Source organism: Anser cygnoides, chromosome 34 (assembly GCF_040182565.1).
Source record: "Anser cygnoides isolate HZ-2024a breed goose chromosome 34, Taihu_goose_T2T_genome, whole genome shotgun sequence".
Classification (NCBI taxonomy): Eukaryota; Metazoa; Chordata; class Aves; order Anseriformes; family Anatidae; genus Anser; species Anser cygnoides.
The window spans coordinates 549,608-577,202 of record NC_089906.1 but is presented as its reverse complement, the minus strand read 5'-3'; the positions used below and the strand labels follow the sequence as shown (position 1 = coordinate 577,202).

Below are 27,595 nucleotides of genomic sequence, written 5' to 3'. Positions count from 1 at the left end.
TACTCCTACATTTTGCCTCTGGTCACCCAATATTCACAGTTCCCCTCAGGCGATAGCCAGCAGCCAAAACTTAATGCAGCGGGAAGGCTGCTCTGAGGCGCGTGGACTTGCAATTGCTGTTCTGTGCTATTCCACGTTCAGAAATTATGCATTCTGCAGAGATGATGGAAAACGGGCAAGTTGGGACCGTCAGATATTAAATTACGTTGTTCGGTGCGCTGTGCCATCAGGCTCGCAAGCATCCCACTGCAAACATCGGGAGAACATTTAGGTTCTCCCGGCATCAGGCTGCACGTTGACTGACAAATTTGTCTGGTTTTAATTTTCCCTTTTGCTGTTTTACCTTCGCTCTCCGAGCCCAGAGAGTGCTGGGACAGATAGTGCTGAAGTTTTAATAACGCTAATTACTCCAGCGTAAATCTCTGGGCCTGCGATAAACACGTAGCAGCGGTTATTAAGCTGGCAGCCTTGGGATGCTTTCCAAAGCAGAGCTGGGGCATTTACCACTGTTTATTTGCCCCAAAGCTACAGCGAGATTGTTTGTGTATAGGAACAGGAAAGCAGAATGAGGCCAGGGCACAAAGACCGGCTGCTAGCGAGGCGCACAGCAACGAGGATTTCGTCACAGGGGTCAGTGCCATCCAGGGCTGGCCGAAACCTAGCAGCTCGTTGCACAACCCGCAGCCGAACGGAGGGGAGGGGGTGCAGGGGGTGAAAAGAGCCGCGTCTCGAAGCAGGACCTGGTAGGAGAGAGGCTCAGCAGAGCCATTAATCCTTCCTCCCACTGCATTTCCTAGGAAATCTCTCTATTGTCTCTCCTGGCTCCCAGTGGGGAAAAAAAATTGAGGTACTTGTGTTCTGCAGGAAACCAGTTCGTATCAGAGGGGATGTGAACATCCAAGACAATCTCTTAGAGGATCCTGGGCCTGGACATTTGCTCGAGCTCTCTTCAAGCGTTGTCCCTACCATAAAGGAAAATATTCCCTAGGACTGGAAGGGTGGCTAAAGTGGGAGACAAATCCCTGGGTGTCCCCGAGGCACCTTGTCTCACCGCAGCTTTGTTAATACCCGAGTGCACTGCTTGGTGTCAGAAGCTGCCTGACTTCTTTATTCTATTTAGTTCAGTTAAAAACTTGCAGCAGGGAGGAGACATAAGTCAAAATATTTTTTATTTATTTGATAAATACAATATTTGATTTAAAAACGCCCTTGGCTGACTCCGGGATCCAAGAATAGCAATGTCACAGCGCTACAGCCACAACGTCCGTTATCTGGGGTTACAACACTGCAGGTGGGAGGAGATCCGGGGCAATAAAAAGTGGCAGGGCAACGTGGCTGCTCCCAGGAAAGCCAAGAGAGGCGATGGCAGCCTCGACGATGCCTGCAAGCCCACGCCAGTCCGCCTGTGGCCACCCGTTGTTCTTAGCACCATTCAGGAAGCCCCGGGACCAAAACTTCCTGGAGAACAGCTTCAAACACCAGTCCTGGGGGAAGGCACCAGTGTGATGACAGCCTGGCCTGTGACAACAATGCTGTCTGGGCAGATCACCCCAGCTCTTCCAAGAACACAGCCCTGGCACGTGTGGCTGAAATATTTCTTCCTCAGCACAGCTTGCAGCCTACGTGCGGGGCGGTGAGGCAATCGGGTTAGGCATTAACTGGACGTCTGGGCTTTGGGCTCAGCGGCAGGAGGGCGCCTCGCTTCACTCCTGCAATTCGGCACGCGTTAAGCTGCTGCCTGATGCTCAGCAGCAGGGGGAAGAGGAGCAAACAGAGCTTTAGCTTGTAAACCGGCCACGCACACACTCTCTAGCCTCAGCCAGACAAGCTTGGCTCATTGTTTCAGTCCCTAAATAATTCTGTTCCCCAAAACGTGAACAGCAGCTCCCAGGTAATAAGGTTTTACCCCCAAAAAGGGGAATTGGAAACTCAGCAATGAGTGGTGAACGCCCTCCCACTTTGGGCTGTTCAAGGAGTGTGTGAGAAGCTAGTTTGGCAAGCTCGCCTGAATTTTACCCATTGCCTCATCTCCAAAGTCAGCCCCGTCCAGTTTCAGGTTCCTCAGCTGGGGAAGCGCTCGGCACAAAGCAGCAATGGCATCGGGGGAAAACTTATCGCAGTGGTCAAGGTGCAGCGTCTCCAGGCACGTCAGGGCTGCTAAACAAGCCAGGCCCATGTTCGTCAGGGAGTGAGCGCTGCTGATCTCCAGGAACCGGAGATGTTTCATGTGGCGCCCGATGAAGTGCAGGGCCGAGTCGGTAACGACGCAGTGACGCAGCACCAGGCGCTCCAGCTGCTCCAGGTGCGGAGCCGCGCTCTGAATCCCCGCGTCTGTTACGCGGTAGGTCCCCGACAGGGTCAGCGTCCTCAGGCGGTTGCGGGAAGAGACGTTCAGCAGGTGCTGGTTGGAAAACGCAGGGACTTTGCGGACCACAAGGTGCTGCAGCCGGGGCAGGGCTTGGGCGTCAGAGCCGCAGAACCAGGCAGCAGGGATTTCGCAGCGGCTCAGCTCCAGCACCGTGATGGAATCGGGGAAGCTCTCGTAGGGCAGCAGGCGCAGGTCGGCTTCGGCCAGGCAGAGCCTTGTGAGCCGCGGGCAGCGTTTTGCCAGGGCGGCCAGCAGCGCAGGGGTCAGCAGCCGCTCCCTGCCGCCGGCAAGCAGCGCGCCCCGAACCCGCAGCGTCCTCAGGCTGTCGCCCAGGCGGTGCCGCACCAGCTGCCACAGGATCTTGGTGCTGAGCTGGGGGGGAGAAAATAAATAGAAATAAATAAAAAATAAAAAAAGGGGGGCGATCACACAAGGGGGCCGGAGGGGTGCGGACCGCAGCCGGGGAAGAAGCCCACCTTGTGCGGGCTCAGGTCCACGTCTGCCCACAGCACCCGGTCCTGCACCAGCTGCCTCCAACGCCGGCAGACCCTGCAGGGAGGAGAGAAAGGAGTCACGGAGGGGGCCGGGGGACCCTCGGGGAAGGAGGCAGTCGGGGCTTGGAGACCGAAGGAAGCGACCAGGGCTCCGCAGGAGGCCGCGGGAGAGGCCTGGTCGCCGGTGCCGGCCCCACCTGGCCGCACGGAGCCGATCCCGCAGCGGCAACAGCGCCAGGACCCGCAGCAGCACCGAGTCCGGCATCTCCGCCGCCATCTTGGCCGCCATCTTGCGCGCCGCCATTAGGGGGCGCCGCGGCGCTTCCGGCCCCGCGCACTTCCGCTTCCGGTGCGGCGGAGGCGGCGGAGGAGCTGCGCAGGGAACGGCGGCAGCGGCGGCAGGTGTTGGGACCCCCCCCCCCGCGTGGCCCCCGTTAGCCCCGATAAACCCTTCCGGGGTCTCTCCCGTCACTCTTAGCAATCCTCCCGCTTCTCGGTAACCCCCGTTCCCGGTAAACCCCGCCTCCGGTAACTCACTCCTCCAGTAAGCCCCCCTCCGGTAACCCTCGTTCCCAGTAACCCCCGCCACCGGTAACCCCCAACCCCCCCCATAAACCCCACCCCTGGTAACCCTCAGCCCCAGTAACCCCTCCCCCCGGTACTCCCCCTCCGGTAACCCCCCCCCCCGTTCCCGGTAACCACCTCCCCCCCCCCCCCCCCCCCCCCCCTTTCGCCGCCGTTCCCGCCGCCCGAGCACCCCCCGGTGACCCCTCTCTTCCCCCAGCAACCATGATCGAAGTCGTTTGCAACGACCGCTTGGGCAAGAAGGTGCGGGTGAAATGCAAGTATCCCCCGGGACCGGGATAGCACCGGGGGGGCACCGGGGGACCGGGATGGCACCGGGGGGGGACACCAGCGGGCACCAGGGGACCGGGGAGGAGACCAGGGGGGTGCCAGGGGACCAGGAGACTACTGGGAGGGCACTGGGGGACTGGGAGGGGACTGTGAGGGCACCAGAGGGAGGACTGGGGGGGACTGGGAGAGCACTGGGGAGGACTGGGGGGCACTGGGGGACTGGGAGAGCACTGGGAGGGGACGGGGGGACACTGGGAGGGGACCAGGAAAGCACCAGGAGGGCTTTGGGGGAGGCACCGAGACGGTACTGGGGACTGGGAGAGCACCAAGGAGCACCAGGGGGGTGCTGGGGAGACGCTGGAGGGTGCTGGGGGGACGCTGGAGGGCACAGGGGGGGCTCCTCCTGCTTCTGCTTTCCTTAACGGGGCCGCCAGCACCGAGGACTCCATCCGCGACCTGAAGAAGCTCATCGCGGCGCAGACGGGGACCCGCTGGGACAAGATCGTGCTCAAGAAGTGGTGAGCGGCCGGGGAGGGGACGTGGGGCACCCGCCGCGTCCCCGGGGCGCTTCGGGACGGGGCCGTGACGACCGGCCCGCGCCTCACTGTCGCGTTCCCCGCAGGTACACCATCTTCAAGGACCACGTCACGCTCGGGGACTGTATCCTTCCTGCGGGGCGTCGCGGCGGCCCCCCTCCGGGGGCGCGTTCCCGTTAAATAGGGGGGCGAGGGTGGGTGCCTGGCACTGTGCCGTTAGCAGGCGGGGAGGTTCAACCGGGGAACGGGGGCGTCGTCACCCCCGTCACAGCCACCTCGTGGAATTATTAAGGTTGGAGAAGCCCTCCAAGGGCCAACAGTCCCCCTGCCGCCGCTGTCACCCACTGAACCGTGTCCCCAAGCGCCACATCCAACCTTTCCTTGAACACCCCCGGGGACGGTGACTCCGCTGCCTCCCCGGGCAACCCGTCCCAACGCCTGACCGCTCTTTCTGAGCAGAAACTTCTCAAAATTTCCAACCTGAACCTCCCCTGGCGCAACTTGGGACCGTTCCCTCTGGTCCTGTCACTGGTTACCTGCGAGAAGAGGCCGACCCCCGGCTCCCCGCACCTCCCTTTTGTGCTTCAGGCCCTTCCCCGGCCTCGTAGCCCTTCTCTGGACGCGCTCCAGCGCCTCGATGCCCTTCTGGTAGCGAGGGGCCCAAAACTGAATGCAGCACTCGAGGTGCAGCCTCACCAGAGCAGGGTGCAGGGGGGGCGATCGCCTCCCTGCTCCTGGTGGCCGCGCTGTCCCTGACGCGAGCCACGGTGCCGTTGGCCGCCGGGACGCGCGGCCGGCTCACGTTCGGTTCCTTCCCCCTCTCCTTAACTCCAGCCTGCAGATGAGATCCACGACGGCATGAACCTGGAGCTGTACTACCAGTAGCCGGGCCACCAGCGGCCTCCTCATCCCTTCCCAGTGCTCCCAGTTCCCCCCCCCCACCAGTGAAACCAGTGTCCCCCCATGGGATCCCCCATTCTTTTCCCCCGGCACAGCTGGGCTCCGGCCCCGCTGAGGCTCTAAATGTCCCCACGGGTGGTTTTTTTTCTAGTTTCTAATAAACTCCTCCCTCCACTCGCTGCTCTCTGCGTGCTTTTGGGAGCGGGGGCCGCGATCGATGCCCCCGGGACTGCGATCGGTGCCCCGGGAAGCGCCGGGGGCGGAACGAGCGCCTTTACCCTTTTTGACCCTCGGCGGCCACCGTCCCTTCCTTGATCACGTGCCGGGGTACCGTCCCACCTCACCGCACCCCCCCTCTTCCCCTAGCCACCGGAGCGACGCGCGCTCCAGCCAATGGCGCGGCGAGTGGGCGGCGCCCCGTGGCCGAGCGGACCAATGGGAAGAGCGAGAAGGGGGGGGGGACGAAAGGGACCAATGAGGGCCGGGAGGCGCAGGCGAGGGAAGATGGCGGAGGAGGAGAAGCTGCCCGCGGGCTGGGAGAAGCGGATGAGCCGCAGCTCCGGTACGGGGCGGCCGGCGGGCACCGGGGGGTGGGCGGCGGGGACTGGGGGAGGCCACGAGAGGCCCCGAGGCACCGGGGGAGGCCTTGGAGGCACGGGGCAGGCCTTGAGGCACGGGTAGAGGCCCCGAGGCCCGCGGCCGGGCGGCTTCTCCCCTCAGCCCCCAGCGGCTGAGCCCCGCGGAGGGCCCCCGGAGCTGGGCTCTGGAGGCCTCCGGGCCCGGAGCGGCCGGTGCCGTGCTCCCGGCCCCCCGCGTGGGGCGGTGCCGGTGGCTGTAGGGGCCGGGGAGGGGGAGGGGGGCGGCGGGTGCGGGGCCCGGTAACCGGGGGGGGAGCGGCCGCCGTTTGGTCCCGGGGTGGGTCCCGCAGCGGCCGAGGTCGAAAGGGATCCGTGGGGGGTCACCGGCAGGATCGCCCCGAGCACCTCGCGCGGGATCCAGGCGGGGGTTTGGGTGTCTCCGGGGATGGAGACTCCAAAAGGCCTCGGAGCGACCGATTCCTGTGCTCCGTCACCCTTAGAGGAAAGTAAAAAAGAGCAAAAGACGCTCCCGGTAAATAATGCTCTGACTCCCGGTAAATAACGCTCTGACGCCCGGTAAATAATGCTCTGAAACGGAGCGTGGCTGGGAGAAGTTTTGGGCCAGGGCGGCGTTTCCAGCACGGTTTGCTGTTCTGCAGCAAGAGCTTTCGGGTTTAGGGGCTCGAAAACGGGCTCCCAGCAGCTCACGCTTGGTTTTATCCTTCGTTTTGGTGCAGGGGGGGAGATGAGGGAGGAAAAAAGGGCGTGCGTGGCCCCGCTTTGCCAGAAGCGTTGCGGTTGCTGCGTCCTGAAGAGGGGCAGCATTGTGGCTTTGCGGAATTAACAGTTCGTTAGCTGGGGGTTCGTTAGGAAATCATGCGCCTTGCTGTTAGATCCTATATTTCTGCCCCCCCGCAATGTGCAGTTGCCGGTGTGATCCCTCACCGCGCTTCGCTCGGCTCTTTTCTCGACCCCTGGCATCAGTGGAGTGATTTGGGGTGAGCCCTGGGGCGGAGGGGAGCAGAAACGGTCTCGGCGCTGAGTTGCTGCGGGTGGATTTGAGGCAGGATACCGGCGTTACACGGCCTTAATGCTGACCGCCTCACTTTGAGAAGCTCTTCGCGAGAGCTTCCTGCTCCGGAAAGGTCGCGTTTTCTGCTGGAAAACTGACTTCAGAAGGCAAACTTTGCGCCGTGCCGAGATCCGCCCGGTGCTAGCGGTACCTCCCGAGGCCGGCACCACGGCGCCGTCCGTCAGGGCGCTGCCTGCGAGCGTTTGTGGTCCTGGCTGTGCCCGTGGGTGTTTTGTCACCGCTCTGTGGCACCGGGAAAGGCAGCTGGAGCTGCTCCTGCGCGGAGATTTTGCTTTGACTGAAGCCAGGCTCGTTCCCGACTCGCGTAGGAGACGGCGCGGCGCTGTCAGGCGTCGTTTCCTCCGCCTGCGCTCGAGCTGGTGGGGCCGGCCGCTTGCGGCAGCGCAGCTCGTGGTGCCCAGCGTGACGAGGAGCTGGTTCTTCAGGGGGTTTTGTGCTAACCCCAGCCTTCTCTCTGTCCGCAGGCCGCGTTTATTACTTCAACCACATCACCAATGCCAGCCAGTGGGAGCGCCCCAGCGGCAGCGGGAAGAACGGCCAAGGGGAGCCCAGCAAGGTGCGGTGTTCGCATCTCTTGGTGAAGCACAACCAGTCCAGAAGGCCCTCGTCGTGGAGGCAGGAAAAGATCACGCGGACCAAAGATGAGGCACTGGAGCTTATAAATGGCAAGTAAATGCAGGAGAGAGAGAGAGAGAGAGAACGGTACCGTTGTCGGGGAAAAGCCCTTTTAAGGCTAGACTTAACCCCGAGCTAAGTGGCTCAGTGTGTCGTGGACTCACTGAAGCAGCGTTTAAGCCAAGAGGCTTGAACGTGGACTTTTCACGTGGCGCAGCCGCTTGGAGAGACCCTTTTTGCCCTGTGGTTTGCTCAGCACGATTAAATGATGTAAAGATAGGTCCCAGCCCATCTGTCTTCCCCCTCGTTTTCATTTATTTATTTTTTTTTTTGTGATGTTACCTCAGGTTTGTTTGTATTTTCTTTGTAAATGTGTACTTCTCCATTAAAAAAAAAATAATAAAATCATTTAAAGCTAAACCAAAATGTTCTTTAAACATTTTCTTTTTGTTTAATGGCACTCGACTCCTTGCCCTGAGAGCAGCGAAGTTCCGATTAACCTCCGCTTGAAACCGAGTTGCTCGTAGGAGGCAGACGGCCCCGCCGAGGCCGTGCGGCTGATTTTTGTCAGCCCGGGCTTTTCCCCGATGCGTTCTGGCTCGTGGCGTGGTCTAGGGGCAAGGGTCCTGCACGTTTTCCGCAGTCGGTGGCGTTGATCCTCGCAGCTTGGCTCTTCCCTCGCAGCTCTGGCAGTAGAATCGAGTTGACGCCGCGTTCCTTCGGTGCTCGGGTTTTGCTCCTCTGGAAGCACGTTGCGAGCGCTGCTCCTCCTGCTGGCTTTTTCCTCTTAGGGTGAGAAATGTGGGGCTCGAGGTGAGGTTTAAATCGCGCCCGCTGATTAATTTAAGAAATGAGCCCGTGCTCTCTAGTGGGCGGCGCTGGCTTCTTCAAAGGCTGGGGACTGTCCGGACCCTACGAGCCCGCAGACAGATTCTGCCGTCCTGGAGCTGCCTTATTTTCTATTTTGGCTTCAGCAGCGAGGGGAAGGAGATGGGCAGCGTGCTTTATTTATTGCCTCGATCCTGACCGGCAAGAAATGGAAGGGCTGTCTCGTTTGAAAGCCCTGGGTGGGGAAAATCTCTCCCTCTGCTGCGTAATCGGAAGCAGGGAGGCAGCGACCAGCAGGTGGTGTGCAGGCCTTCTGGAAGGGGAGCTGAAATAGCTGGCGGGGATGGGAATTTTCTCAGGGAATCGTCTCTGGCAGGTTCGGGTGGCTGAGGAAGCGTGGCCGGGGCGGGGGGAGATGAAGCAGGATGCACCCCTGGCGTGGAGACCTGTGCCAAGGGCGCTGAGAGTGGCGTAAAGATAGACAGATTGAAAGATGTCAGCCAAGCTGCAAGCCTGCGGTTCCTTTCTCTCTCTCTCTCTCTTCCTTTTTGTGTTTGAGGAACAAAACTGGTTTAGCCCCCTCTCTTTTTGGCGCGGGCGAACTTGGTTCGGCAGCAGAGGGAATCGGTGGTGTTTTAGGAGGGGGGGCTCTCAGGCAGAGCTATCAGGAGGTGTTTCGGGAGCTCGTGACCGGGTAGGCTTTTTGATAGTTAGAGTTCCGTGAACTGGCTGTATTTAGGAGCCCCGATAGCGTTTTTTGGGCTCAACAGTTGTCGTCGTTTTTGTTTCCTTTAGGCGCTTTTCTCTCTCTGAGGTGCCGCGGTTCTTTGCTCCCTGTAAGGCGACGCCAGAAAAACCCCAAACAGCTTGATCTTCCCTCGGTGCCAAAGGATGCGACGAAGCTCCACAGCTCCCGAGCCCCCTTGCTAGCAGATCGTACATTTCCCAGCCTCTCTGCGGTGCCTGAAGAGGGGAAAGTTGTGCTTCAAACGGTGTAAACGCCCTGTTTGCCTCCTCCCTAAAAGCTGCTAGGGAATTCATTCCCAAGTCTGGGATACCGGCGTCGAAAGGCGTCTTTTTTTTTTGTTCCCGTCTGTGTTTGTCCCCGGTAAATGTTATCGGTGGGAAGGTCGTAGGGAACATCAGCTCCGCGGCTTCTCGCAAGCGCTCAGAGCTTCTAGAACAGCTGAAATTCGCTGCGAGGACGCACGGCTCAGCTCTGCCATGGCTTTTCGTCAGTCAGGCATCGCTGAACTTCCCCGAGCAGATGTGCTGTACCTGCTGGATGTAATTATAGCGTGGAATTGGCTAAGTAGGTCTCCGGGGAGGAATTTGTTTGACAGGCACAGCACCACGCGGTTCCGTGTTTTGTTTGGAGATCGCTTCTGTCTGGGATATCTGGCGCTGGCGTTAACGCTTTACGCAATAAAAACCCGAGAAGGTAATTTGATTAGGGAGCTCTCCGCTCCCGCAGGAGAGGGGACGGTGCTAAAGATAAATGTTTTAGGTAGGTGAGCTCAATTAATGTCAAATACTCCGTTTGACGGCTTTCCTCCAGTAAAAACGGAGGAGAGCCGAGAGAGCTGGAGGGGTGCGTTGGCCACGAATAATTTTTCATCCATTAAAGAAGGTGCAGCGGAGGATTAAATGCAGGTTAGGCCTCACGTTGCCGGAGCTGGAGGACCCAGCTCTTGCCGGGTGCTTTCTGATGGGCGCTGACGGAAAGAAATTGGCGACTTGAGGCTGGGCCTCCCTATTAAGGGTGAGGAAACCTTTTGGTCCCTCTTGCAAGCTTGATCGGTCACCGTTTAAGAAGCACGGAGGGTTTTTTTGTTTCTCCTCGCTGTGTTTGCTCTGAAGGCTATTCCAGAACATCTCCACTCCGGTTTCCAGCTAAATACTGCTTATGATCACTTTCTCCCCGTCGTTTCTTGCGTTAGAGCCGTTTCATTACTTAATTAAATTTAGTTTCTTCCTGATGGCGACCTCCCAGTGGATTTATAGCGTCCTGCTCTTTTTACCAGCCTGTTCCTGCCCGCGAAGCCAGCCAGGCTTTTAGTTGCTGGTAATGTAGGTCATCCGTTCTGCTGTTTCTACTCTGAGCCCTTTTTCGCACTTCGCTTCCAATTAATCTTCCCAGAGCACGGCTTCGTCGTGGGATGCAGCGTTCTGTGTTAGCTCTTGGCCTTCTCCTGTGGCATTTACCGTTACGTTGCCCTCCTCTCGCGGAGGTGCCGCCGCTTCGGAGCGGCGGTGCTCTCCGTTAAAGCCCCGCTGCCCGATTCCTGCTGGGTTGCAGCCCCGTACCTGCCGTCCTCCTCCCGGTCGAGCCCTCGGCCCCCGGCAGAAACCGGCGCCGCGTTTGCGTGTCGCTTCGCTCGGCGCCGTCGAATCTTGCTTGGTCATTTCAGGGCCCGTTTGGTATTCCGGCCCTCCTTTCCGCTGACAGCGCTTCGCCGCCCCCCAGCCTCCCTCTGTGCGTGTCCCGTCGGCCTGGCCCCGCTTCGTGCCGCAGAAGCGGCTCGCGAAACGCCAGGCTTCACCCCCAAAATTCCAGCCCCCAAATTTCTCCCCGTCTCGTTTCAGCGCAACCCGCCGCCGTCCTTCACCTCGCTTTTCTCGTGCCAGTCTCCCGCTGTTTGACTTCGCTGACACCCGAGGGATTTTTAGGGGGGGGATTTATTCAAAGCAGTACCTTTTTTTTCTGGGCGATTTCTTTTAAACAGCTGAGATCACCTGGGGAGAATGCTCACGAATCCCTCCTCGCAGAGCCCAAGTTCGGACACGATGCAAGCGTCTCGTCCTCATAGAGGGGACGTGAAGCAGCGCTCTCAGCTTTAGGTTTTACCCAGGAAAACCCTCATCCGCTTGAGAGGCAGATTTTGCTCTCAGGCTGGTTGCTCGTGTAAAATTAGGGTATTTTAATGACCAAATTCCCTTTCAGCGCATTATTAATTGTTTGCTCTGCAAGCTTGGGAAAGGCTCTACCACTAGGGCCCAGCTGATGCGACCAGCGTGGGCGGTTTAAGAGAGAAACGCATAAATGTAGACGCTCGGATCCTTAATTCGGGGGCTTTGTTGCTTTAAAGCGTAATTCCTGACTCTTCGGGATGTGATGCGTGCCAGGCTGATGGGCGCTTGCTGGGGACCGGCAGCTTTATGCAATTAGATGTGTATTTGCGGTGGTGCAAATATGTATTTTAGGATAAACTCCGTTTTGTCAGCAAGTAGCCTGTTCGTGCTCAAGCAGCTTAGTTTAATAGGATGAGCAGCATCGGTTTCCTTCCTCGAGCATCCCTGCGTGAGTGCTGTGAACCGCCTGCCACCCGGATAAATAATCCTCCTGCTTTTCCTAGCGCAGGATGTGTAGCTGTTGTCGGAAGCCTTGTCGAGTTCCAGACTTTTGGGGTATCTCCTGCCTGTACGCGCGGGGCGGGTGGGATAATCCCACTTTGGTAACAATCCTGGTGATTTCCGTTAAAGCAGGTTAGGTGCTTCAGGAACGAAGGTAACTCGCTTTGCTATTTCAGCTACTGAGAGGCAACCTCCGCTCCTGTTTTCTGGCTGCTCTCCCAGGTATTTCCTCAGCTATATGGCATCAAATCGAGCTGGGAAATGCTGATTTCGTCGTCCTTTGCGGCAGAAACCACCTGAGAGCGTCCCTCCTTAACAGCTTCAGTGCTTGGGGTTGCGTTCCTTTTCTCTTGATGTCTCGTTAAGGAGCACGAGCTGCTGTTACTGCCCTGTTCCGGACTCACTTCGTTTTTAATTCGGCCAAAATTTTAGCCGAGTGGTGCTGCTACTGCTACCGACTTCTTCCGTGTTCCTTTCTGAAGGTGGAAGACTGCCTTGGTCTGACGTGGAAGATGGCTTTGCCAGTTCTTTCGGAAGCCGAGAGGAGATTTCTGCGAGGAGGGATATCAAATTGAAGCAAAGCTCTCAGGAGAAATCGGTTTAGCCAGGTTTCACCAGCCCTGGTCTGGGGCCGTTCCTCTGGGGTAGGGACCTGTGGCTCCGTTGCTTCCTGGCTTCTTCTTGGAGACATTCCCCTGCTTAAAACATGTGGACGAGTGATTTTTTTTTCGGTGTGTCCTCGTCTTAATTCCTCACCTACGCTCCGAGGCACAGAAAGCGAGCCCTCCTGGCAGGAACAGGCTGTCCTGGGAAGGCAGAGGGCTTCCCAAAATCCCGGCTTACGCGACCGTCCTCATGCAGAAACATTTCCTGTGGCCGCTGCTAAACATTTTTGAGCGTTTCGGCGGGGGGTGGCTACGAGTCAGCTGGACCCACACTGGCTTGGGCTTCGGCCGAGCGGCTACGCTCGGGATGGAGCCGAAGCCGGCCGAGCCTCAGGAATCTGCACGGGGTCTTCTCCTCGTCTCAGCCATCCGTGAAAGGCTGAGGGATGCGGCAGCGGCATCGGAGCTTCGCTCGTGGCCGCACGCGCTCAGGTTCTGTAATTACTGGCTCCCCAGTCCTGCTGGCACGCCGGTAACTGGAAAATGTGCTCTGCCAGGTGAACCAGCTCCCAGATCGTCCCGTGAGCTAACGCGGGGGTTTCCATGGGTCTGGATCAGTGAGGCAGGGCTCTCGGTTGAGGCTACGAATATTTCTTTACTGACCTTTTAAAAAGCTGCCTTTGCAAATAACTCGCTCCTTGGGGCTTCTTCGTGCTTGGTCTTCCACCGAGGCGAGCCCTTCCGAAGGCGAAAGCTCATCTATTTTGAAGCCCAATAATAAATTCCCGTGCTTTAGGGGTAGCAGTAGGTGGAATTAACTTTTTTTTTTTCTTTTAACAGAAGCTTAAATAGAAATGGACCCTGGGGCAAAGGCGGAAACGTGCTCGGCAAAATAAAAACCTGTGACAGTTGCTTTTGGGGTGTTAGGGAAGTTTGGCTCTGTCTTTGGTCGGGCTTGAAAGGCTTCGTGTGTAGGGGGGAATATCGAACGCTGTGCAGGCGTGGTTCTCTGTGCCCCTTTTCTTGTGGGATGCGATGCTTAAGGCACCTCCAAAAAGCGATGATGTCCCCTTCTTTGCTGGGAAAGTTTCTCTTGCGCTGTTCTTGATCGGGTTTGGGGGGCGGAGGTGTTGATTTTTGTCGTTTTCCCTCTCCTGACCGAATTACTCCCTCTATCTACAGGCTACATCCAGAAGATAAAATCGGGGGAAGAAGACTTTGAATCCCTCGCTTCCCAGTTTAGCGACTGCAGCTCGGCGAAAGCGGGCGGCGACCTGGGCGCCTTCGGACGAGGTGAGTCGAGCTCGGACCAGCGCCGCCACCAGCACCAGATTCCCGAGGGGGGTGCTGATCTCCCTGGCAGGGAGCAAGGTTTGGTAACGCACCCTGCTTCGGGGGAACGGGCACGGAAACGGATCCGTGTGCTCAGCAGCCTGCTGTGCAGGAAATGCAGCTTGCTGCCTAGAAGTTAAACCAATTAGCGGTGCAACCATAATGCTATTCCAGGCAGAGAGGGGATGCTGGAATTGGCTTTTCCCTCTAGGAAAAGATTTCCCTGGTTACGCTGAGTGGAAATCCAGTTGCCCGATGTACCAGGCCACGGATAAGGAAGAAGCGGTTAAGCCTGGCGAAGGACATGCTGGATAAATGATTTGGCATTCCAGTCTTAAATGAGAAAGCCATTAGCAAATTGTGGAAATGGGAACGATTCGCAGCCCACCAAAGATAATGTTGCTGGCGAGAGAATTCGTTACGGGGTTATTGATTGGCGCAGTCAGGGAGCGATAGCAAAAAGCTCGTGGATGCGTCCTCGTTAATGAGATTTGCGAGGGCAGGAGGAATGATCTTTGGGATGGGAAAGCAGAGCACTGAAACCTGTCTTGCTTTATCTCACCAGTGCTTTTTGCAGTAATTTCCACTAGGAGCAAAATATAAAAGCAATGATGTCACAAGTACAGCTACGGTATTTAAAGAACAAACCCAAATCTTTGCAGTCGAGGGTGTCCATGCATATTTTATTTGAAGGAGGTCAAGAAAGGTACCTGTCAAAGAGAGAAAACGCTATATTTGTCGTTATAATCCGTGCCCCGGAGTCGCAGGAACTTGCAGCAATCCCAGAGGAGGATCTGTAGTAAGAGCTGCCCACGTCTGAAGCGGCAAACAGCGCGTCGAAGCCTGTCGTTTTGCTGGAAGTGTTTTCCCCCAGCTCACGCTTGGGGTTGGTGGGAAGCAGGCCGGAGCGCTCAGAAGCTCGCCCCAGGCTCTTACCCTGCGGCGAGCACACGAACCCGGCAGGAGGAGCCTGCACAGCTGCCCCAGGGCTGTCACCCACGCGGGCAGGGAGCCCCAGAATATTTCAGGCACCGGTGGGCGTGCTGCTGCGGGGGTGATGCTGGAAGGGGCTCCAGAGCTGCTGCTTCAGCCCCTGCTGCCCGAAGCCCACCCATTTTTCGCAGGCGAAACTGCATTCGAGAGTGTAGGTTCTGGTTTCTTTCTTCATCATGTTTTTGCCAATATACTTATTTAATCGCTGCTCCTTTTTAGGGTCCGGTGCTGCTACAGTTCAGCAGCACTTGCTCCTGCAGTCACAGGGCAAAACGATGACATTTTCTGGGCTCGTATACAACGAAACATCCGCCCTGGGAGGGTAGGTTCAGTAAAAACTCTCAGCTCCCTGTGGTCTTTGGAGGAGTGCAGGAAAAAAATATATATATATTTTTTTTTTTTTCATGGCTGCAGCAAAACCTAAAGGAATGTTGCAAGAGGCAGTCTCCACTAGATGACACTAGCGCTATGAGCGGTGGCCAAACTGCTCGGCTGTCACGCTGTCCCCATCTCTGCCGCTTTTCTTACTGGGCTGAAAATGTAATTTGCTAGAACTTGGAACATTGGTTTCTTCAGAGGTGAAGTTATTAAAACATTTCCATTTATCTTCCTGAGACCCTTCAAATAAGTCTTGCCTTCCGCTCGAATAAGCGCCGCAGGGTAGCGGGGAGGCTGCTGCTTCAGCTGAAGTAAAGATTTCAGGTCCTAGGAGAAAAGAACCAAAAACCTGAGGTGCCAAGGTGGTTTTTATCTGATGGTGATTGACACTGGCTTTGTAACTGGAGCCTGGGAGCCAGGCAAGCTGTTTGCCTCCCCTGGCAATTTAAATGCTGAAGAGAGAGAAGTGAAACGGGAAAGTCAGAGGCATCGGATCACTTCAGTAATCAAATGTTTTTTCGGATGGGGAAAGCACCAAGCCGAAGCTGCTCGGGCTAATCCTGAAAGGGAGGAGCTGAGCTCTTGTGGCGTCTTAGCAGCCTCGCTAGAGAAACGGGTACGGCTGGGTGTAGGACCTGAAATCAAACCTAAATTCTGGCAATGCCGCTCAGCTACATGCGGTGCCTCATGGATGTGGGGCCACCGAGCGGGCTGGGAAGCTTTAATTTCCAAAAAAATCAGTATTTTGGTGAAACGTCTGCTGGTGATCCAGCCTGTAAGCTTTCCGCAGCCCGCTCCTCGCGTGTAGCAGGACCCAAAGCCACAGCGTTGCCTTGAAGCTTGGAGACAGGGGTCGTAAACCACCAGGAGATTTATGCCGCGTTTTTGGCAAGGCACCGGTCTGTACGTCTCCGCAGGCAAGCGTCACGAATGCGGTCGGCACTGCGAGCAGAGAGCGAGGGTTTCCTTTGCACGGGGCGCTGTCACCTCGCAGGCATCTCCTTTTGCTGCTTAAGCTTTCGCCGAGAGCCCCCCCCCCAGTGAGATTTCAGCCTTTCAGTAAGGGCAGAGCCTCGTTATTTTGGCTGGGGTTTGCCAGTTTCCTCGCTTTAACTTCTCTTACAGGAAGCCAGGCACAAACGCCGTCCCCGTGCCGCTTATCCTCTCTGCTCCCCGCAGAGCCGCGCTCGTTCTGCTCGTTATTCCCCTCGTGGGGAACTTCCTCTGGCTTTCCTGAGCCCAGGTTACCGAACCTCCTGGAAGTCAGTGACTTGGAGCCCTGATGGCAGCTCTTATCTAGGTCATGACATTAGCCAGGCGTGCCTTGTAAATTATTTAGCGCAGCTTGTAACGCACACCGCGTCCGCCCTCCCCGCGCACCTCGAGGGCGCGTGAGGCTGCAAGACAAACGTCCCCTTGTGCCCGTGAGTCTGCAGAGAAGATTTCCTCTGCCTCCCGAGTCTGCAGCTCCCTGACTGTCTTCCCTTGCTGCAGTGATGTCTGCAGGATCTGAACAAAATCTCTGTTCAAGGAGGAGAAAAAATAAATAAAAGCGTGCACACGCATGTGTGAATGAGTTGTTTTGGATCATCTTCTGGGAGTGTACAAAAACAAACACCCCCTGCAAGTTGTTAATTGGTGACTTTGTTGTTTGCCTGGAAGCTGTCTTCATTTGAAGCTTGCTTGCTCGGAAAGATCTTCCAGTCTTTGCTGGGCTTAATTGAACTTTCTCGTTGCTGCTCTCTGCAGGTCAGATGCAGAAACCTTTTGAAGACGCCTCATTTGCGCTGAGGGCGGGCGAGATGAGCGGACCAGTTTTCACAGAATCAGGGATCCACATCATCCTACGCACAGAGTGAAGTGCCTTGGTGACACGTAGAAAGGAAAGGGCGAGGGGAAGAAAGGAAAAAAAAAAAAAAACCTACTCCAACCCTGCACTCTCCCAGATGAACTTCATATCCAGTTTAAAAACAAAACAACAAAAAAGCTCATTTCATATCTCAATATCTCCTGTGGCACCTGACACAATGTTTTTCACCTGCAGAGACGCATGGTTAGCCAAGGGTGAGAACGCAGTCAAAATGAGGCAGTAGCATCTTTCATGAGCAGACAGAATGTTAAAAAAAACAACAGTTCTGGCATGCCACAGCTGCTTGAGTTATATTGACATGTCTCCTAAGCCGAGGAATTGTCAATGCTAAAGGTCACACTTCAGTGCTTCCCACCTCCTCCCCGTTAGAGACGCAGAGTTATTTATTGCAGCGCAGCACTGACTGATGGCGAAGCTGACTTGTGAACTCTGGTGCTATGACGGAATGAACTCCCCGCCCCCTCTGCATGTTTGTTCGAACACACTTTAACCAGAATAAACTGTGTTTGCTCTGCAGTCCAGCCCGTCGGTTTGTAGAAGCGATTTACTCAAGCCGCTTGTAAATTGACCGTAAGATAGCAAGCGATGAGCCAGTTGGCGTGGGGGCACCCGCGCCTCTCCCCAGCTTCCCTCGCTGCAGCTCTCCCCGCGAGGATCGTCCCCCTGTCCCGTCCCGCGGTGGCACCCGGAGCTTCCCCCCTTAGCCCCGGCTCCTGCCGCCGCTTTTGACTAAAACTTGAAGATGCCTTTTGGTCCTGAAAGCAACTGAGAGAGGTTCACGGCCAGTAGTTCCCGCGGCAGGGAGGGCGGTAGGCAGCCCGAGCTGCGTAGCGGTCCGTAGGGTGCCGCGTGCTGCCCCTTCCAGCCCGAGGTCGCTCCATTCGTTAGGCAGTGCCATCCTGTAGGGCGGACTGTGTTACGGATTTTCAGTTTTTAGCTAGAAGGCTGTTTTTTTTTTTTCTTTTTTTTTTTTCTCAAGTTCCTCTCCATCCACTTGTGGTTTAGACACTGTTAGGTCATTGTTTTCCAGTTACACTGCATTGCTTATGTTTAGCAAAAATAAAAACGGAAAAAAAAAATAATAAATAAATCCCAGCTTCGGTCCAGTGCAAACCAGCTGTAAAGTTCCAGTTCTCGTAAGCAGAAAATAAAGCCCTCTCCAATTAAACATTTCAGGAGCTCTGGTATTGATTATTTCTCCTCCTCTGTCTGTTGAGATCTCGCTGCTCCTATTGCAAATGAAAACCCCTGCAATATCTGCTGAGTTGGCTGATGCCCTTATTGTTTTAATCCTTACAATGGAAATGTGGCTCGCGTGGTATTAAGAAAAACTTCTCAAAATTTCTGTCTTAAGCTGTAAGCTAATATTCTCTGTTCTCTCTTGGCGTTGGGTTCACGTGCTTAGCGTCGAGTCGATGTTTTGTAAGAACTGTTTAAATCCTGCTATGAGCTGCTAATTCGGGTTAAAAAAAAAAAAAGTACTAAAAGTGCGATTTGATAACTGATCCTTCCCTCCCAAGTTCTGCAAACGTTAAGTGTCCCGTTCACAGTACAAAACCAGCCGCGACGGCTCCTCGGTGTGCTTTTTTTCCGAAGAGCTCCCGTCTTAGAGCTGGGGAAAGGCAACGTCTCCTCCCGACTCTCTCCAATTATCGTGCTCACCTAAAGCAAACATCGGAATTTCGCTGGCGTTTCTGCTTTTGCTTTTACCCTTGCTGCTTATGCCGGGGGAATGGAAGGCTTTGGTGCATCAGATAAAAGTTGGTTTCCGTAGCAACACATCGATTTTTAAAAAAAAAAAAAAAAACACATCCAGCACAGGGTGACAAGCAGGTGAGGACTTAAAAAGGGAAATTTACCTCAAGTAACCGCGCGGTATCATGAAAGCAGGATCAAAGGTAAATGAGTGAGAGCAGAGATGTCAGTTCCGTCTGGAAACGCAGAAGGCGAGTGCCTTTCTGCTGCTGCAGGGGTTTTTGCTTCCCAGTTGGCGCTGGTGCTGTGCCAGTCCCAGCACAGGCTTCGAACTGGGACCAGTGGCCGTGAGAGGGGGGGGGGGGGAGCTTTTTGGGGTGGGGGTGAAGATGCTGCCGGTGGGTTGTAATGGAGCAGGACCTCTGTGAGGTTGTGCGAGAGGGAGCTGGCCTCTAAAAGGTGCTTGGTGGTGGGGTTTTCTCACCGCGGGCAGCGGGTGCGGGGTGTTTCCTACCGCTGGGAGCTCCCTAAAGCGTTACGCCGCTGGGGCTCTGCTGTACGACGGTGCCCGAGCAGCAAGAGACAATAAACGTCCTCGGGATTTATGCCGCCGGGGATAAATCCTTGAAAACGTGGTTTGTACCGCCGTATATATGCTTGAAAACAAAGCAGCCGTCGAACCCAAAGGGGTTCAGGGCAGGATCTGGTCGATACCTCGCTTACGGGCTGCTCGCCTGCAGCTCCAGATGGGGATTGGCATTTCTGCTCGGCGCGGCTCTTCGCCTGAAGTTTGTCGTCGTTTTCCCCAGCGGTTCCTCTCCGTCTGTACACCTCTTGGATCTTCGGAGCAGGAGATGGAGAGATGAGGGTAGGGTACAACCCTTTGTAGACGCGCTGCTGAAGCGAGGCGAGCGGCTGGGCTGGGGAAGGACCTGCCCGCCAGCGTCTCCGCTGGAAATCCTGCCACTTGACGTGGAGGGAACGACTTCTTCGTTGCTGCTTCTCTGGAGCCTGGTGGCTCTTCCCTTGCGGCCTCGGCTTGTGATCTTCAGCCCTTTGAAAGGGGGGAAACCCGAGCCCAAGCGGGCAGTGCTTGCTGAAGCCCCCGTGGAGCCCTTCCAGCGCTGCGGTGGCCGTGGAGCAGCTTGGAGGGGCTGGGAGAGGCTCGGGATGACCAGAGGGACGTGCCTGGAGCATCAGCGATGTTTCCCAAAGCCCCGTGGCAAAGCCCCCGGTTCCTCCATCCCGAGGCGGCCGCATCCTTGCCTTGTTTGCACCCGCTCTCCTCTTCGCAGGGGCGACAAACCACGAGCTGCCTTGGTCCCCTGCCCTTTCCCCGGGGAACCCGCGCTCGTTGCTGCGCCCGGCGAGCGTCTGTGATACAGTAACCTGATTTGGCACGCCGTCGTGGCCTGGATTCGGGGCCCTTCCCTTCCCAGCACCGTTTCTGGGTGAGTCACGGGTGAGCGGCGCGGCTCCTGGTCCTGCAGGGGCTCTGGCTCCGTCCTCCGAGCGCGCGTCAGCCCTTGGACGCCGGCGCCGGAGCGGTGACGCTGACGGTAACCGCTTGTGACGGCGCCGCGTTTGAAGCCTTCACTTCTCCGGAAGGATCATTTAAGGGATTTCTTCTGGTTGCTCTCCAGGAGGAGGCCGTCACATCCCAGGAGATCGGGAGCTGGGCTGGAGGCAGAGCGGGCGCTTCGTACCCGCTATTAAAGCGGGGCTTGCCCGGCTTGGGGATCCCCGCTTCCAGCCCTGGAGAGGGGCTTGGGGAGGGAATCGGGCTCGGGCCAGCCCAAAATTCGCCCTGGGAAGGCAGCGAGCGCACCGAGGAGCGCTGTCCGAGCTCGTGGCTCCAAGCCTCGAGGGGATAATGGCCGCGTTGGGGCGAGGTTCTGGTGGTGGTTGTGTTGAAACGGCGCTCGTTGCTTGTGCTGCTGAGGGGTTTGATCCCAGTGTGTTCGGTTTTTACGGAGGCTTGACAAAAAATCGCCTTTTCTGGATAAAAGCAGTAGAGCTGCGTGCTCAGGGGCTCGATTCGGTGCCTCTGCTCCCGGGGCTTTGCTGGCGCATCGCTGGGTTTGCTGTAAAAACCGAGGGGCAGAGGAGCTCTGCTGAGGCGTGCACGTTTTCCGTTCGTTTGTGTTGGGCTCCATCTAATCCCTCTTCCTGAATACCTTGATCCTTCAGATCCTTTTCCCCAGGACTGTCACAGCTGCCGCAAAATCCTCTTCTTCGCGTCCGCGGAAGCCCGCTCCTCCCCATCCTCAGCTGCCCTGATGCTGCTCTGCGTTCAGTTAACAAGTCTGCTAGGTTTCCTGGCTAACCCCTCACATTCAGGTTGCTCCTTCCCCTCCTGGCACCACACGTTTTTCCTTTAACCTTACAAAGGCACCGGTGCAAGGACTTTTGGGGGAGGCAAAGTCTGGCCCGGAGAGGACCTGCGTGCGCTCAGGCTCGTCCGCCTGCTGCGTGCGCTCGCGTTTTGCTTACGTTGAGCTATTATTATCTGTTACAGATGAGGAAATGCGCTGCTCGGACTGCAAATATTCCAGCCAGGAGCCATCTCCCCCGTTAGCCGGTCGCGGTTTTCGGCTCGGAGGGTGCCCGGACCTCTGGGTGCAGCCGTTGCAACGAATAAGCAGCGAGAGGCCTCTCCCTGCGGGGCCATTTTGTGAAAGCTGCCTCGCAGCGTGGCGCCTGCCCAGGGAGCATCTTTTGCTTCCAAGAGTTCTGCAAACATACCCTTAATTGGATCATCAACTGGATCTAATTTGCCGAGCGTGCCTCCCCCCCCCCCCCCGCGCTTCATTACGGGTCTGGGCAGCCGAGCGGCGTGCGCGCCCGCTGCCAGCTGCGGGAGAGCTGCTGGCAGCTTCCAAGGACGCCGCCGGAGCATTTAGCCCTGCTGTAATGAACTTTCCTGCTAATTATTTTTAGGTAGCTTAAAGGACAGCCAGCTCTCGCTGCTGTGGCCTGGCTGGAGGGCGCGGGGCGGGTGCAGCCTGGAGGGACGCGATGTTTTGCACCGGGCTCTTCCTCCGAAAGGGGCTAGAGAGAACCAAGGTGGTTTTTTTTTCCTATATTTTAGCCCAAAACACATTGACTGCAGCCCGGCCAGGCTCGCGGGGCGTTAACAGGCTTGCAAACTCATGCTGGAAGGGCAGGAGCCGTGCCTGCAGCGGCGAATTGTTAGAAAGCAGCAAGTCGCAGGGGCCGCTGCGTGCCTGGAGAGCAGGGAAGGGAAATCTTGCCTTCGAAACGCAGCTGAGGCCAAATTCCTTGGGGCATTCGCCACCTCTGGCCTCTGCCCACGTGAGCAGCAGGGAAGGACCCGAGCGGGGAGCCGGCGGCGCCGCGTGCCGCCCGGCTGCTCTATAATGGATGGGGAGCATGCTTTATTCATGTTCAGCAGCACGGGCGAGGATTCAGGTCGCTGTTTCCACGAAAGGGCTTGGAGAACGTTTAAATGGGACAAAGACTCCGGCGGCTTCAACAGAGCGAGGTCTCCTTGTCCCCCTCCTCCTGCCTCCCTGCGGGCACCCGGCCGCGAGCGTAGGGAGCCATTTGCCCTTGCGCGGTGCCAAACTTCCCCCTTTTGCTTTTAAAAGTGTTGTTTCCTTTTCTTTAATTATTATTATTTTTAAAAGCAACCGCTTTTCCATCCCAAATGCGTCACAGCTGCTTTCCTTCTCGTAGCTCTGCTTTTTCCCTCTCGTGGTTCTGCTTCCTATAGGATTTGGGCAGGGAACTGAGGATGGGTGAGCGTCACCGTCGTTGTTTGGATCCAGCCCAACGTGCTTCAGAGGCGTGCGTGGCCACAGGGCTGGTAAATCCCGTGGCAGTGCCCAGGGTTTTCTTCCCTGTGGCTGGAAATCAGGCACGCGGGGCCGGCGGGACCCGGTGCTTGCGTGCTGGGATGGCGGGAGCCTGGGGCAGCTGCTCGTCTTCGGAATTTACAAAGGGGTGCTTTGGGGTGGGGGGTAGCGCTGCCCGGCTCCCGTGCACGGTTCCAGGCTCAGCCACCTGAATTAAACCTCCTTCCTCCGAAAGGTTTGGCCGTGGATAACGGCCGGGCTCTGCTCCTGCAGACTGCTGCCTCCTCGCCCTGCTGGGAGCTGCCGCGGGGAAGCCACGAGCCGGAGAAACGGCCCCCGGAGGTGGGGGCAGCTTCGCACAAAGCTGTCCCACCGCAGCAGGCAGCGCCGCCGCCGTTCCTCGTCGCTCCAGATGAGTCAGAAACTTCCCCAGCTTCCAGCAGGTTTGCCCGGTGGGCCGTTCGTTTGTTTTTCCTCCCTCTCGCAGCCCCGGCTGTAATGATGAATCACGCTGCACCTCGCCGCCGTCAGCCCCGGCGAGTGACAGGAGGGATGGGAGCTCAGCTTTTCGCTGAGCCAATTAGTGCCTGGTTTTATGCTCTTCAGTTGGCCCATTAAACACCGTCCCTTCAAACAAATATTTGGAAACCTGCAGCGGCCGGGAGGGATCGTTCTCTTGGGGGGGGGGGAAAGGAGACTTCTCCTGCCCCTGGGCAAGCATCCCCGTGGCTCTGAGGCCAGCAGAGAAAAGCCAGGGCGAGATGCAAGGGCTGGAAGCTGGAACGAGAGAAATGCAAAGCAGAGAGGGTTTGCGCGCCTGCTGTTCGCTGCGGTAACACACCCTGGGATGCAGCCAGCCCTGGACGTGCCCCAGCCTGCTGTTTCTCACCCTTTATGACCTCGTTACGCATAGCTCACGATTTATTCCGGCGCCTTTGGTGTTCGGGTGCGTTAAATCGAGCACGATGCTGATAACCTGCTGTAGCTCAACCCCCCCTTGAAATGAAAAGCCAGCGGCTGAGGCTGAAGTTGGACGAGCGGACCCCAAGTAAGCGGCCGTCCCGGCACGTCGTGCTGCCTCGGCTCCTTCCCCGTGGGCCCGGCAGCGTCTTGCCGTAATTCACTTAGGGGCTTTAATCGCTGAGCCCTTGTTTGCCTCCACTGAGCCAGCAGAGCTGGAAAATCCTATTACTCCTTCCTGAGCCGCGGGTTTCTGCCCTGCTGGGACCTGTCTCCCAGCCTGGTCCCATCGGCTGTTTCGGGGTGTCCAGGAGCAGCACCCCGGGGCTGCGAGCCCTGCCTAATTAGCTCATTTCAGCCCTGTTAACGAGCAGGGAGTAAAGCCCGGTGGGCGAGGCAGGGCATGGCTTTCCCCCTGTTCGCGGGGAGCCCCGGTGCCCGAATCCCTGTTGAGTTTTGGGGCTGCAGCCCTCCGCGCCCCGCCGCAGGGCGCCGCCTGCACCGTCCCGCCCCGTAAGGATGCTCAGCTGCATCCCAAAGCTCCCGGGTTTCCATGGCAACTCCCCGAGCATCCAGGCTGCAAATGCGGTGCTGGGAGGGGGGCGCAGCAGCTTGGCATCACCCCCCGTGACCTTTCGACATTTCCTTCCCTACCCCGTGCAATTCGGGGCAGCCCTTTTGGGGGGGGGTGGCTTTGCCCGGAGCGGGTTCAGCATTTGGGCACGGCGCAGTGCTCGCGGGTGTCTCTGTCTGCAGCTCGGGGGTGCCCCGCGGTTTCGGGTGCCTTCCGTCTGGTTTATTCAAGCGTGCGAGGACGCGCGCCTGGCTCGACGAAAAAAAAAAGCGATTTTTGCGCGCCCGTCTCCCGTCCCCTTCGCGACTCGGTTCCCGAAAGCTGCCCCTTTCCTTAGGACGCTCGCTCCCTCCTGCTTCCCGCTGGCCATCCCGCCCCGAAGCAGGGATGATAAATAAGAGCAAAAGAGTGGAAAGAGCTGCAATTAGCTCGCAGCCAGCCTGCGGCGAGGCACCCGAGCCTTTTGCTGGGAGCTGGGTGTCTGGCGCAAAAACTCGCGAGCAGCCACCTGGCTTCCCCGGCAGAGCCGAGCCCTCTCCTGCTGAATGGCTCTCAAAGGCAGATGATGACCATTATCCCAATCCGCGGAGGCAAATGATGCATTTCCAGCCCTCCAAGTGCAGCCGCAATTAATCAGAGTCTATTTATGGCAGGCTATTCATCAAAAGGGAAGAAATCATCAACATTGTAATGGGGAAGCTTTAATGTCCACGCATTCAGAAGCGAATCTCAGCAAGCTGCTTCCAATCTGCACAAACATCTCGCTGCCGTGGAGCGGGAATACATTTCCATATTAATGACCTGAGGGGCTGCTCTTACTTCCAGGGAATGTGCTGCTAATGCAGAATGAGCGCGCTTGCACCGGCAGGATGAGGCCCTGGTGGGCAGAAGCAGCTTTGCCTCTGGCCAGGTGCCTCTCCCCTTGTCCCCTTCCAATTTTAGCCCAATTTAATGGTTTTTTTGTGTTTTTTTTTGGTTTTTTTTTTGTTTTTTGGCAATGCCACGAAGCGTGGCTTTAATTAGGGGCTTCGCAGCGTGAGTGTATCCCCCACCACGAATGGGGGAAAAAAAGTCACGACCCTGATTCTCCGCTCAGCCCCGGCGGATTCGGGCGATGGACTTCCCCCTGCTGCTGGATTCGGGCAGGGGTAATTCGGGTTGTTCACGAGGCTCCTTTATTTATTTCGGTGGAGTTTTGTCTGGCTGCTTTGCCTGCAGATATCTGGGAGGCGACGGCGGAGAGAGGGCGAGCTTCGCGGCCGTCCAGCTGTTTCCAAGATCCGTTCCTCCCACCTGGCATCGCTGCGGGGCTGTTTGGTGGGGAATCCCTTTCCCTCCCTGCTCCTTCGCGCGCTCCGACGCTCAGAAAGAAGGTAAAAGTCCTCTGCTGCTTTCTGCGGATTTATTATGCAAAGCGCTGGAAGAGCCAGAGCAGAAGGAAGGGGCCCCTCGTGCCCGGATAACGAAATTACCCAGACATCAAGGCGTCCTACCGGGAGCACTTGGCATCAAAAAAAAAAAAAAAAAAAGCACATTTTTTTATCCCTTTCCAGCAGCTGTAAATCTGCAAAGCAGGAGCCAGGTTGCGGTCCTGGGGGAAATCTTTAATTTGAACAAAGCAGCGCTGCCGGTTTCGGGGGACGGACGGAGAAAGCGGTGAATTATTTGAGGCTCCAGGGCCAGGCAGGGTTTCCATCTTCACGCGCGAGGCTGTGATGGAGCTCGCGGTGGAGCTGAGCACGTTTGGCGCAGCGTGGTCCTTGGGAAGAGCCTCCTCTTCCTCTCCAGCTCCATCTCCATCCTCGTGGAGCCGGGGGGCGCCCCCCTTCCTCTCCCTTTCCTCCCTTCATCTTTTCTCGTGTGTTCTTTGGGCTGGACCAGAGGCAGCCCCCAGGTGCTCCTCTGGGTGGGTGCTGGCGGTTGGGTGTCCTCGCGTCCCCTCTCCGGCCTCTGCTCCATCACCGGGCACCAAGGGGGCCTCTGCTGATGGGGAGAATTCAGGCGAAGCCGGGATCGTGGAGCAAAATAGCGATTTTCTATTTATTTTTATTTTTTTTGGCTGCTCCCGCGCTGAACAGCAGGAACGCAATTAGCAGCGGTGTTAACGGAGCTGCTCCCCCCCCCTGCTCTGCCCTCCCGCGCCTCCTTTCTCACCTCTGCCTCTCGTTTTGCAAAAAAAAACCCGAAAAAGGGTGCGCGCACACACACACACACACACCCCGGTCACATCCAAGCCTTTATTTTGAGAGGCAGCCTGATGGATGAGCGGTGCTAATAAAGCAGCCAGAGACGAGGCTGGATTCCTAGAAGGTTTCTATTCATAATGAGCGTCAATTAGAGAAGTTCATCACGTTAACGCCACCGAGATGCCATCGGAGGAGCCGATGCCTTCTGCATTTCCCCCCTTGATCCTAAAGGCCTGCTCAGGCTGGGAAGCGGAGGGATTTGCGAGGGATCCCCCCCCGCACGCCCGGAGCATCCCTCTTTTTTGGGTGCCGCTGGGGTCCTGCAGCCCCTGCCTCTCGCAGCCCCCCCGTAATCGACAAAACCCCCCCGTGCTGTGCTGGGAAGGCAGCGCTGCTCTTTCCTATCCCTCTCTTTAATTTCTTCCTTCTGCCCGGAGCGAGCCAGGACAGCTCATTAGCTGCAGACCTGGTGCTAATTGCCTGATAGGGAAGGTGAATCATTGCCCTTGCTCATCCCGCTGGGGAGCCAGCGCCGGCCAAAACCGTGCTCTGAGATGGACGAGGGCGAGCAAAATCCTGCGCCCCCCCCCCCCAAAAGGCACGGTGCCTTCGGATGCTCAGGGTGCAGGCGAGGAGCCAGGCTGGGTGCAGCCAGCTCCGCTCTGAAATATTCCCTCCCGCGGGTTATAAATAGCGCGGGATGTGACTGCGGCGAAACCGCTTTTAATATAAAGTAATGAGGAGGGGAGGAATGCAGGCAGGAAATATCACCGCTGCCGGATCAACCTGGATTTAGCGCTGAAATTAAAGAGCCTTGGGGGATCCCAGGATAAATAAAGGGGAATAAATGGCTCCGAAGAAGTGAAAACGTCGAGGCTGGGCGCGCTGAGCCCTTCGAAGCCGTTCAAGCCCTGCAAAATGCGCAGAGGTGCCAGGTCCCACCGGGCAGCAAACCCTCTTCTGGGGGTCTGGGGTTTAATTTTTTCCATTTGGGGTTATTTTGATGCATCAAGCGGCCTCACCCCCCATCCCAATTACAGCAGCAAGGCGCAGGAAAAATGGGTTTGGGGGACAGCGGATGGTGCAGGAGCCTTTGAGCCTTCTCCATCGCTTCGTGGCCACAGGATTGAAACCCAAGGCAGAAGCTTCACGTAAGGAGCCCCCAAATTTTGGATGGGGGCTTAAAGCAGGCAGAGGAAGCGGGTGCAAGCGAGGGCTTAATCACCTCAACGTGGAGATGGCTTCATTATCCCGGCTCTGATGGAAAACATCTATTCAAGGGGGAGACAAAAGGAGCTGAGTATAATCAGGAGCCAGTGCGCTGAGCAGCGTTTCCCACACAAACAGCGTCTTCGGAGATGAAAGACCAATTTATAAAACAAAGGCACGTCACTTCTCCCACCCCACAGAGCCCAGGCAGGGACGTTTCCCTGCTGCTGAAGCCACACACCAGCTGCGAAGGGAGCTTACTGAGGAGCAAGGGGCACAATCCTGCCCAGCTGGTGCAGGTGGGCACCCGGGGGACCCTGGTGCTTGGACTCAGGACACGGCCACCAGCTTGTT

At 57.1% G+C, this 27,595-nt stretch overlaps 3 protein-coding genes across 4 annotated transcripts; 2 read left to right on the top strand and 1 right to left on the bottom strand.

Annotated features, from left to right (window-relative positions):
• Window positions 1–1,152: 1,152 nt before the first annotated feature.
• Window positions 1,153–3,238, bottom strand: FBXL12 (F-box and leucine rich repeat protein 12). The gene is made up of 3 exons (XM_066986421.1): window positions 3,060–3,238; window positions 2,845–2,917; window positions 1,153–2,740 (listed from the first exon to the last, which is right to left on the bottom strand). The coding sequence occupies exons 1-3, from the start codon at window positions 3,164–3,166 to the stop codon at window positions 1,988–1,990; spliced, it is 933 nt and encodes a 310-aa protein (XP_066842522.1). The 5' UTR covers window positions 3,167–3,238; the 3' UTR covers window positions 1,153–1,987.
• Window positions 3,175–5,330, top strand: UBL5 (ubiquitin like 5). Its single transcript, XM_066986424.1, has 5 exons — window positions 3,175–3,264; window positions 3,647–3,707; window positions 4,152–4,235; window positions 4,340–4,377; window positions 5,095–5,330. The coding sequence occupies exons 2-5, from the start codon at window positions 3,652–3,654 to the stop codon at window positions 5,136–5,138; spliced, it is 222 nt and encodes a 73-aa protein (XP_066842525.1). The 5' UTR covers window positions 3,175–3,264; window positions 3,647–3,651; the 3' UTR covers window positions 5,139–5,330.
• A 248-nt stretch (window positions 5,331–5,578) lies between these two features.
• On the top strand, window positions 5,579–17,967 carry PIN1 (peptidylprolyl cis/trans isomerase, NIMA-interacting 1). Of its 2 annotated transcripts, XM_048054914.2 has the most exons (5): window positions 5,579–5,715; window positions 7,289–7,489; window positions 13,409–13,519; window positions 14,771–14,873; window positions 14,966–14,990. In XM_048054914.2, the coding sequence occupies exons 1-5, from the start codon at window positions 5,589–5,591 to the stop codon at window positions 14,973–14,975; spliced, it is 552 nt and encodes a 183-aa protein (XP_047910871.2). In that variant the 5' UTR covers window positions 5,579–5,588; the 3' UTR covers window positions 14,976–14,990. The 2 variants fall into 2 exon arrangements, with proteins under 2 accessions (XP_047910871.2, XP_047910872.2); XM_048054915.2 differs by lacking the exons at window positions 14,771–14,873; window positions 14,966–14,990 and adding an exon at window positions 16,679–17,967.
• The last annotated feature ends 9,628 nt before the right edge of the window (window positions 17,968–27,595 follow it).